Source organism: Lactuca serriola, chromosome 4, assembly GCF_051521515.1.
Source record: "Lactuca serriola cultivar US96UC23 chromosome 4, Lser_US96UC23_V15, whole genome shotgun sequence".
In the NCBI taxonomy this organism is placed as follows: domain Eukaryota; kingdom Viridiplantae; phylum Streptophyta; class Magnoliopsida; order Asterales; family Asteraceae; genus Lactuca; species Lactuca serriola.
The window spans coordinates 358,737,957-358,750,016 of NC_136411.1; the positions used below are offsets into that span (position 1 = coordinate 358,737,957).

General features: G+C 34.5%; 1 protein-coding gene across 1 annotated transcript; it reads right to left on the minus strand.

The window, feature by feature from the left end:
* Positions 1–4,672: 4,672 nt before the first annotated feature.
* LOC145100741 (patatin-like protein 1) lies at positions 4,673–7,412 on the minus strand. Its single transcript, XM_079037891.1, has 7 exons — positions 7,222–7,412; positions 6,860–7,041; positions 6,515–6,701; positions 5,913–6,059; positions 5,318–5,620; positions 4,910–5,085; positions 4,673–4,817 (listed from the first exon to the last, which is right to left on the minus strand). Exons 1-7 carry the CDS (start codon positions 7,366–7,368, stop codon positions 4,748–4,750), a joined length of 1,212 nt encoding a protein of 403 aa, XP_078894017.1. The 5' UTR covers positions 7,369–7,412; the 3' UTR covers positions 4,673–4,747.
* Between the last annotated feature and the right edge of the window lie 4,648 nt (positions 7,413–12,060).

A 12,060-nucleotide genomic window follows, 5' to 3' on the forward strand; every position in this document is an offset into this window, starting at 1 on the left:
AATTAATTTTGTGATTAAAAGAGACTAATTAAATAAATGGGGATTGATTTGGTAAATCATTCATTCTTATAAAGTGGAGTTATGATCCATAGTTCTTCATGTTGGGCTAAACCCATATGGTGACCCATGGATACTCCATGGAGGTTAAAAGCCATGGATCATGAGGAATGTGGAAGGTCATGAGTTACATGGCATAACTCTAATGTGCACACTATATAAAGAAGCCTCATACTAGCAAAATATTACAAAAGGATACACAAGTGAGGGCTAGCCGATTTTGGTGCAATATAATCTTCTCTCAAGTTATTCCAATTGTTGGTGGTTGTGTGATCCCATTTGAGGTGCAACACTTGGGGCACTAAGTTCTTAAAGGTCAAAGGTTTCCAACTACAAGAAACGATATGTCATCTAACTTGTTTATTACTCAAGTATCAAAGTTTTGTATGCTAGTTAGGGTAATAACTTGGAAAGTTCAAGCTTTCATGTATAATAGAGAAAACATAGATCCAAGGTATTTAGGGTTGCATGTACACCTTAGGAGTGTTAGAATGCTCAAAACGCAACAATTAGTCAATCCAACAAAGATTAAGGTTGTGATGAGATAGGAGGTTCCGAGGACCCCATCAAAGATTCAGAGTTTTATACGTATCACTAGTTTTTATCAGATATTTAACAGAGATTTCTCCAAAATCACCATGCCTTTGACCCGCTTGATGAAGAAGAATGTTACTTCTCAGTGGGGGCTCGTTCACCAATCAGGTTTTGAGATGTTGACACAGATATTATGTGAGGCCCTGATTCTCACTCTTCTCGAGGGCATGGATGATTTCGTGGTTTATTATGATGCGTCTATCTTGGGTTTGGGAGCTATCCTCATGCAGATGGGACATGTGAATTGCTTATGTTTTTAGGTAGTTGAAGCCTCATGAGCGAACTACCCTACACATGATTTAAAGTTGGGGGTCGTAGGTTTTACTCTCAAGATTTGGAGGCACTACCTGTATAGAGGTAGGTGTACTATCTTCACTAATCACAAGAGCCTGAGGTATTTGATGGATCAACCAAATTTGAACATGAGGTAGCGGAGATAGATGTATGTGGTAAAGGATTATGATTCTCAGATCCTGTACCACCATGGGAAGGCCAATGTTATTGCCGATGCCTTAATCCACAAGGAAACGAGTGCACCTATTGGAGACTTATGTATGAGGATGTTTATTATTTCTCCACTGTTAGATATGATCAAAGAGACTCAGGTGGAGGGTTTGAAGAAGGAAAATTAGAAGGCGGAGTGAATCAGAGGGGCAAATTCCTTTATTTGTCAAGGATAGTTGGGGGTTTTAGACACAATATGGGAGAGTTTGGGTCCAGACCACTCATAAGTCGAAGTTTTCAATCCATCATGGGAACACAAAGATGTATAGGGATATGAAGTTGAGCTATTGGTGATCGTGTATGAAGAGAGAAATATCATGGTTCGTGGAGCTGTTCTTGACTTGCCAAAAAGTCAAGGCCAAACATTAGAGACCCTACAATAAGATGCAACCATTACCCATTCCTATGTGGAAATGGGAAGAGATCACCATGGATTTCATCACAAAGTTACCAAGGATGGCACGTGGGGTTGACTCTATCTGGTTCAATGTTGATAGATTGACTAAGAGTGCACATTTCATTCTGATAGCCGAGAGTATATCAGCCGAGAAGCTGGCCTACATTTACATTCGAAAGGTAGTAGTTCGACATGGGGTTCTAGTTTTGGTGGTTTTGGATCGAGACATTCGCTTCACTTCCAGGTTTCAGAGGAAGTTTCATGAGGACTTGGGTACTCAGCTGCGTTTCAGTTCAACCTACCAACCCCAGAATGATGGGCAGAGTGAGCGGACCATTCAGACACTCGAAGATATGCTTAGGGTGTGTGTTCTAGATTTTGGCAAGAGTTGGGATACTAATCTTCCACTAACCGAGTTCTCCTACAACAATAGTTACCATGCTAGTATTGATCGACCACCTTTCAAGATGTTGTATGGGAGGAGGTGTAGGACCCCAGTTTATTGGGGGGAGGTCAGACATCAGGTCATGGGAAGTACCAAGGTAGTGCTCAAGACCAAAAAGATGATACATTAGGTGCATGACAGGTTGCGGGTCGCACAAAGTCGACAAAAGAGCTATGCTGACCAACGTCGTTCAGATCTCGAGTTTCAGGTGGGGGATACAATGCTTTTTAAGGTGCCACCTTGGAATGTTGTCATCCGATTTCGAAAGCGGGGAAAGCTAGGTCCCTAATTTATTAGTCCTTTCAGGATTATCTCCCGAGTGGGCAAGGTTGCGTACCGATTGGATTTGCCTAATGAGCTTAGTCAGATACAAAACACTTTCCATGTCTCTCAGTTATGGAAGTGTTTATCCGATGATTATGCGACGATTCCTCTGGATGACATTCAGGTCTATGAGCGCCATAATTATGTAGAGAGGCCGATTGTGATTCTCGATAGAAAGATAAAGTCCTTGCACAACAAACCGATAAAACTGGTGAATGTGCAATGGTAGCACCAAAGGGATTCTGAGTAGACATTGGAGCTAGAGGGCGAGATGAGAGAGCGTTACCCTAAGTTATTTGTAGAGGTGGACTTCAAGGACGAATTCTGATTCTAGTAGGGGAGAGTTATAACATCTGGATCTCGAGGTACCTTATATTTTGCAAATTTGGCATTTTGTGGATCGCCACGACATGGTAGGGAGGCACCATGGCGTGGGAAGTCAAGATTAACTGTGTGTTTTATTTAAGCCACCAAGACATGGCAATATTAGGCCACGACATGGTAGCTGGCAAATAAGAAACCCTATTTTTTTTTTGGCTTTTACTTCCTATTTAAAGGAATGGACAGGCTAGGGTTTCCTCACCCTCAGCCTCCATCAAACATGTGAGACCCTAAATCTCTGTCTCCCTCATTTTGTGCCTTTGTTGGTGTTCTTGAAGCCTTGGAATGAAGAATGAAGAAGGAGTGACTTTTGATTCAGCAAGCTAGTCCTTATCCTTTGTGTTGGCAATTTTCTGAACCCTTGTAAGTGTCTAAGACCCGATTTTTATCAAAATAGGTTGCTAGATCTTATGTTTTGTCCCTTAATCTTCATGTTCTATGAGTTGAAATGATGAGACCTCATAAGCTTGCAACTTTATGAATCTATGGGACTTTTGGGTATGATTATTGGTTTGGATCTAGTTTCTAGATGGGTTTTGAACCATGCATGGGATTTCCATGGAAAAACCCTCTGTATGGCTCATTATGGCTTCCAGACATGCATTAGACATGCATGTCTATAAAGCACCAACTTTCATGTTGGATTAGGTATTATAATATGTTATGGAGTAAATGAGCCATGGAATTTTTGGGATACAATGCTTAATAAGGAAAGACATGTCATATTTAGCCTTTTTGAATCTATGGTTGGAGGTTTTGACCTTTTTGAATGGTCTTTTTGGGTAAAGTTGGAAAATTTATCCTTCTAGACCTTGTTTCGGACTAGATTTGAAATTTGGAGCCTTTTGAGTCAAAGAAAACATCTTAATCCATTAAGCTCCTGAAAACCCAATGACCATGGTGTGGCTCAGGTTGCCACGATGTGGCGGTGGCGAAAATCACAATTGGCTATTTCTGGAGGGCCACGACATGGCCATAGGTGGCCACGACGTGGCGGTTGACCAAAATCAATGTTGACCGTTGACTTTGACCATTAACTTGAGCTGACTTTTGGCCAAACACTTATTTTCGATGAAGTGCTTATAGTTTATTTCGTTGACTGATTAGGTGGTGTGTAGCAGCGAGGCTTTGTCAGTGAGAGTTGTAGCAGTTGAACATTTTTTGTGAGGCGAGTCTTCTCCCAACACTGATAGGTCGAAGGCACCAATGCTGACCCATTGTATGATGTATGTGTTATGTGACTGATGCTGTTATGATTGTATGTTATATGCATGGAGTTAATCTGGGTTCAGAGTTCTTATAGACTCAGGGTTGATACGAACCCAGGGGTTGATACGGAACCGACACAACTATATGTTGTTACATTGAGTCATTATGGACTCGGGGTTGATATAGACCCGACACAAGGACGTGTTATTATATTTTTATTTATGTTGTATGTGGTATTTTGGGGAAGTTCACAAAACTTTGTGTTTATAGTTATGTTTATAGTTTCAGGTATTTCCGGTACAAAAGAGAAATGAAAGGGACCGACATAATGACATAGCACCTCCTCCTCATGTTTCCGCGATTATAATGTCTTTTACTCTGATGTTTGGATCGTTTGTATTTTTTTTTTGTTTTCGAGACATATGATGTATGAGACGGTACTGTATCTCATAAATATTTCTCTCACAAATGATAAATATTACTCACGATCGACAAATGTTCCTTGCGAATGTTTATTAGTGTTGTAGTGATATACTACAGCTTAATACGGTCATTACGTTCATTATGACCATTATAACGAATAACTTATTTATGTATTGTCTAGGTTGTTATTGTTTTTTATTATCTTAGATATAGATAACATGTATTCTCCGATCTATAATTTAGAAAAGCATCATATATATGCAGAAAAATAAATAAACAAACACTATATATAGCCGAAGTATATATAGAAATATAAAGAAGAAAATGAAGTTTGCCACTTTATTTAATTAAACAAATATTTATTACATGCTCCTCAAATTTGAATAAGTATATAAACTAAAAATTAAAATTTACTAAAGCACTTCCCCTCCCTTATAGTTTAACTCCCTCAATTTCCTTTCATCCGAGAGTTGTTGCGCCAACCTATGTTACAACATGCATTAATAACTTGTATAATATTTTATGAACGAGCTTAACTAAAAGTGATCCGAGAATATCCAATAATAGAGTTCTACCTTTTTAGTGCATCTCGGTTTGTACCACCACCCACTACCGGTTCAACTATCCCGGTATTAGTATCCACTCGCGTAACGGGTTTATCTAATAATCTTTCACCAACATCAACCAAATTGTTCAAATTTTCTGTTGTCGCTATATCTACTGAACTCAAGTCTCCAGTCAATGTATCATCCTATTTTTACGGTAGGAGTAAACAAAACTCATAATGTTAACTTTTAATGCATCAAATATGATATTCATTACAAAGCCAAAAAAAAAATCTCCCTTGTGTGCATTGTTAAGAATATGGCACTGTACAACACATTAATGCATGTCAGAGACCAAATATTATGAGGGTCTCCAAGATGTGCATGGTCAAGTTGTACTGTATCTGTCGATGCATGTGCAAGATAAATGAAGCGTACCTGAATGCGAAGATAATTATCAACCGAACTGAGGGCTTCAAATACAATGTTGTTATGAAAAACAACCAAATCGGCACTCGCTTGAAGGAAAGATTCTATCAGTGGGGTTGAATTGTTATTGACTAACCACCCGAGCACACCCCATTTTGCAGCCATTTTCGCATCATATGGAGATTGTTGCTTTTGTGTGCCTGTCCCTAACGATATCACGAGATATCTCGCGTAATCCAGTGGTGGAATTTGAGCGAAATCTGGATTTTCTTTGATGACTTGTCTTGTCACTTCCCCAGTCGCAACCAAAGACTACCAATTAATACACAAATTAAAATTAAAGGTTACAATTCATGTAATTAATATTTGTACTTTGCTCAATAACATGTGTTCTTCATGCATGAACATTTGTACGTGTATGGAGAGTCATATTTCATGCAAGAAGAGTTTGTATACAGCTTTACTCCATGCATGAAGAGCAACGTAGAGGTGCACTATGTGTGTCAAGAGAAGTATGCGTGAATAGTAGTACTTCATGCATAAATAGATGTCCTCGTTTTATAAATACTAATTATATTTGCATGGAGTTTAATATATTAATTACCGGGTTATTAGCCGCAATGCCACCATCAATAAGGTTAAACTCTTCATCACCGTTTTGAAAATAATATGCGGGGAGATATGTAGGTGCAGCTGATGTACCCATGCAAATGTCCGATAATTGCGCATCCTTGCTAGGCTCACTTGCCACCTTCAAAACACCATTATCAGCTAATCTTAAAGACTTAATTAGATGTAAGAAATAACAGTGCATTTTGAAAAATGTATTAATTGACTATAAGTCTTTGTAATCTTAACACGTAAAAAAGACTAACATGTTTTTCTTGCATATGAAATGTCTTGTTGAAGTGGCAATAAAAACATTGACTTTTTATTTATTCTTATTACACTAGTATCGTATTAATTATCAATTAATATTTTATTATTAAGACAACTATTTGAAAATTATAAAAAGAACCAAAACTTTATTGATCGGGTAGATTTCGATTAATAGTACATCATGTACATTTTGGTTCAATAATTTTGAACTAAATTAATAGGAAGAAATTAAATTAGAAAGTCGTGATAATCAAATAAATAATAACATGCGAGTATTTTCTTTCTTAAATTAACTCAACTTGGTTAAAAGAATGTACATGCACACACCTGAAATGAGCTAAAGATCACAGGCTGCATAGTCTTTATGTCAAAAGTAGGAATGACAACGTTAGTCAATGTTTGATTTAACCTTGTAGTTCCTAGTATGCCCGTTACAAGGTCTTTAAGATATTCCCCGTCGTATTGTGGTCCTATCAGTGCCTTTGACTGCTTTATAATCTCTGCAAACGGCCCTCTATATATTTGCAACAAACGAAGAGTAAAAAACAAGACAATTGATCAAGATCTATTAAATATTTAGTTTAGTGGAATTTTATTTTATCAGATTTAAAAAAAAAAAAAAAATCTTGTGTCTTTTTATAAGAATAGAAGCTATGTCATAATTAAACTTACCCAATTTGTGGGAAAATCTTCGGACAATTTTCAAGAAAAAATGGAACGATGTCTTTTGCAGCATACAAAGGTTTGTTGTTTTGGTCTGGAGCCGTTAGCATGGTTGTTAGTAAACCACCGGTGCTTGTTCCAGCAATGACATCAAAGTAATCAGCTAACCTTGCATGCTCACTGTCTAACTCCTGCGTATATATATTTCATGAAAAAAAATATATAAAACTACATAAAGTTAAAAATAAACTCTATAGCATGTAACTCGTTAATATATAGAAAATTAAGCGATATATAGAAAATGGTTCTATATGTGTTTGTTCAAGTAAAGATGATATGTACGTTCGTACACATATATGTGAGAGTCATACCTGAAGTTGTGACTCAAGGTAACTAAGAATGACACCCGGAATGATACCTCTTACACCTCCACCATCGATGCTGAGGATGGTTATAAGATTTCCGGCGCTTGGAGGTCGGAGTCCCACACGGGCTGTAGTCAGTATATTGCTTGCCATCTTTTGACCTTAATTATTAATTAAGACCTAACTCTTGAATAATATGTGCTTAATCAGAACTTAGAGTTAGTTTATATGCTTAATATCTCTATGTACACGTCAAATTGTCCCTTTTCTAGATCCAAATAGCACATGCTCTTATGTGTTAATTATTGCATATAGTTCTCTTCTATAAAAAAATCAAAACACTCATAAAATAATCCATTTGACTTTTATTTATGCGAACAAAGGATTCTTGAGGGGGAAAACCAACGTTCCTAAAACATTAAATCACTCCGTAAAGCGCATATATATATATATATATATATATATATATATATATATATATATATATATATATATATATATATATATATATATATATATATATATATATAATCAAATGTGAACTATAAATATTGTATGAATGTATGACCAATTCTTGTCCATTAGATTTAAAAGATTAAAGGGTTAAGCTATGAGGGTACATATTGTTAACATGTACTTGCATTTACTCTATAATTGCACTTAATTCCTGTAACGTCAAAATTATAAGAATGGTAAAAATATATATAGAATGTGAGAATTTAATTAAGTATCAATTTAAATTTCAATTTACGTATTGCAATAAATTTTTACACAATAGTAAAAAAAATATGAAACATATTTCATTATGTTAGAATTAAGTTTTCTTTTCTAACTATATATAAAATTAGATTTTTTTTTTCTTTATCATGGGAACAATTCAGAGTTAATTGTTGTGACTTATTTTTTGCCATTGTTATGCTTATGAATTACAATCTTTTAACAATTTGCATGGTTGTTACAATGTTAATAATCAGTTTTTTTTTAAATAAAGCTACTTATATATCATGAAAATGGTTAAGAGTCAATTTTTTTAGTTAAATCATAATGCTTGACGCTAAGAATGATTACGAATGACATTCACGTAAGACATTCATATAGAATATATAAGACATTAATTACATGGTCATAACTGACATTCTTAAAGAATGGGTTAACATTCTTGAATAAGAGTTTGAAATTTTCTAAGAATAGACAGTAAATCCAAGTGCATAACCAATATTCTTGAAGAGTAATTCAATATTGTTGAAATAATAAAATAATATTCTTGAAGAATAATTCAACATTGTTGAAATAATAAAATAACATTGTCAAAGAATAAGACGGAAAATAAAAAAAGAACCTAAAATTCAAATACAAAAATCTAACATTATCATAAGGATTAAGAGAGTTTACAACTACACATCTAACATTCTCATCAGAACGAAAATAACTTATAATTACATAAACTTATGGCTTGATGTTTTTACAGCATGAAGTGTTAACTACAACAATGAAGATGACTATAGGTCTTTGTTACTTTCTAGAAGGTGGATAAGAAACCAGATGGTGTGAAGTTCTTCATTGTTTAATAAGAGGAACAAGGTGAGAAGATTGTCTGGTTCCCTTGCTTGAAAACCCATTATCCAGCCTTCACTCCCTTGATTATCATGATACCCTTCATGCACCATTTATCTCTTTGATCATAAACATTCTATGAGAATAAATGCCATAAAATTATATTCTTTGAGAATAACAAACATTTATCCCCTGTTCATGACCCGTAAAAAAAGTGAAGAATAAAAAATATAAATTTAAACAAAAAAGTCAAATTTCTTAAATTTTAAATGTTTTATTTGTCTTTCACCTAAAAAACAAGCGAAATAGTTGATTTGGTAAATCCAATTGTGTAATGAGATAACTAATAAAAACCAAAGTTTTGATTATACAAACTTCTGGGGTTTTTAAATAAAAATATAAAAAAATGATGAAATCGGAACTTACATGTTTATATAGAATGAAGGGAAAAGGGAAAAGGTAAATAATAATTGAATGATATCTCAAGTTCCATCATGGCCACATATTTATGCAAGGGAACTTCATAATTGAGAAAAGTTTGCATCAATTTCTCCTCATATAAAATATATTAAATAAGCGTAATCATGTTGAAACCAAAATATATAAAAAATTCTTATCTAAACTATTAGATTTATCAATACCTAAGTTGCTATGTACATTGTTTTATACCTTTTATTCTCTAATAAGTATCTGATTCATCTATTAAGATTTGATTCTAAAAAATCATATAGGTTGTAATAAAAAATCTTCACACAATGAAAACATAAGATAACTAGATTTAGAATCAAGTTGAGAATGTTTTAAAAAGAATTTATGATAACATCGACATAGAAAGAGGAAGACAAGCAAAAAAATGTCTTAAAGAGAGAAAGAGAGATAAGAAGATAAACAAAAGCTAGAATAGGAACCCACCCCCTTTCTTTTTACCTCCCTCATTGCGTCTTTCTCCCTCTGTCACAAACAAGGACTAACACCCCTTTTATATCTTTTCCTGATTTGCAGTGGTGTAGATGGAAGATGAAAGGTTGAGATGATGATGATACCAATGGTGGTTCGACAATGGTGTTGTGCAACTCTGGAGACGACAAGTTGAAGACAGGAGCACGCATTCTTCATCCTTTCCTTTTTATGTGTGAACTCAATTTTATTAAAAAAAAACTCTCAAAATTAGGTTGATCATATAGTTAGTGCTTTTGAAATCAAATTCCTTGTTAATCTAAATTACCATAATTATATGATTATCATTTAAAATTAATTGATTGGTTGAGAATGTGTCATACATTCACACAATATTTATAGGTTATATGTGAACCTAACTCTCTCTCTCTCTCTCTCTCTCTATATATATATATATATATATATATATATATATATATATATATATATATATATATATATATATATATATATATAGGACCGTTTCAAACATATTTTTGGCCCAGGGCAAGGGAAAAAATGAGCCTTTAAAAACACAAATGTCATCATGTTTTTTATAATAAATCAATAATTAAAAGAAAAATATTTGTATTATCTCCTAAATATAATAATTTCTATAAAAAATTCGGGCCCCTTTATAAAATGGGCCCTAGACGGTCGCCCCTATCGCCCACCCTCTGGGACGGGCCTATATATATATATATATATATATATATATATATATATATATATATATATATATATATATATATATATATATATATATATATATATGACAAAACTTCAAAAATGTTCCCTGTGGTTTTCGAAAATATCAAGTTTAGTCCCTAAGTTCAAAAAACCTCACAGATGGTCCCTGTGGTTTCACAACTTTTAACATTTGGTCCTTTCGGCTAACTCCGTTACAATTTAGCCATTAAGTCAGGGGCATTTTTGGTATTTCACTACATAGGGACCATTTATGAGGTTTTCAATTACTTTTTTTTTAAATAAATAAATAAATAAAATTTAATATGCAAGGGTCCCACCTCTCTCTCTCTCTCTCTCTCTCTCTCTCTCTCTCTCTTCGTCCTCCCCCTGATCACCATAAAAAACATACACACACTCCCAATACACACAGATACATACACACATTCCACATACACAAACAGTCGCCACTAGTTAGCCTTCAATGACTCTGCTCGATCCTCCCACCATCAATTGCTTTCAATAACGCATCAAAGGAAGCTCAAAGATTTCAGACGATAACATTTCCTCCTCCGAATTAGTCTGCGTCAGGATGAGAAAAAACGACCCTAACCCCACCCTCTCTTCTTCTTCTACCTGATTTACAACGACGGTGGAAGGGCATCGATGGGTGGCTGCGGTTGGTGGATGTGGGCGGCCTTGCTGCTTCATTTCTTCGAAATGAGAACAATTAGAATTATTAAAAAAATTAAATCGAGATGAAGTTGAATTGACTTTATAGTGGGGAAAGTGTTGCTGGTGTAAGAAATAAGCATACAGGTCTTCCCAACAGCTCCATCGTCGACTATCATGCACTTTATAAACCGAGATGCGCTCATTCTTGACTTTTTCCGGTAACCGGAGTTTGACTTTGACCTCCGACGACCAACTTCAACAAATATTCTTGTTCTCCCCTCTTGATTAACTTCTCTTTCCTTCAGACTTCAAGCCAAAAAAGCTGCAAAATTTCTCCCCAAACATCAAAACCCTAAAATATTTCCACACTGACTACAATATAAGGACCAAAATCAGCAGCACATTCATCGATGTTGGAACATTTCTTAAAAATAGTGTGTGATTGTGTGCAGAGAGAAATGAGAAGCACCTTAGAGAGAGAAATAGGTGGGACCCTTTCATATTAAATTTTATTTATATATTTATTTAAAAAAAAGTAACTGAAAACCTCATAAATGGTCCCTATGTAGTGAAATACCAAAAATGCCCCTGACTTAACGGCTAAATAGTAATGGAGTTAGCCGGAAGGACCAAATGTTAAAAGTTTTGAAACCACAGGGACCATCTATGAGGTTTTTTGAACTTAGGGACTAAACTTGATATTTTCGAAAACCACAGGGACCATTTTTGAAGTTTTGTCTATATATATATATATATATATATATATATATATATATATATATATACAGAGAGAGAGAGAGAGAGATAGATAGAGAGAGAGAGAGAGATGTTTATGTACTTTAACTATGCATTGTGTTGATGTAAGAATCAATGCGAGTCAATCATTTTATAAGGATAATTGTGTAATATTACATTTTAATTAATATTTTTAAATTAATAAATCTCAAATAAATCCCTTTGTATTAGGTAATTATTTATGAATATGTTAATTGT

Coding starts and splice junctions, on each gene's coding strand:
- LOC145100741 (XM_079037891.1), bottom strand. CDS start 7,368: ATGGCAAGCAATATACTGACTACAGCCCGTGTGGGACTCCGACCTCCA. Junction 7,042..7,221: donor ACCTTGAGTCACAACTTCAG/GTATGACTCTCA, acceptor ATATATACGCAG/GAGTTAGACAGTGAGCATGC. Junction 6,702..6,859: donor AAGATTTTCCCACAAATTGG/GTAAGTTTAATT, acceptor GCAAATATATAG/AGGGCCGTTTGCAGAGATTA.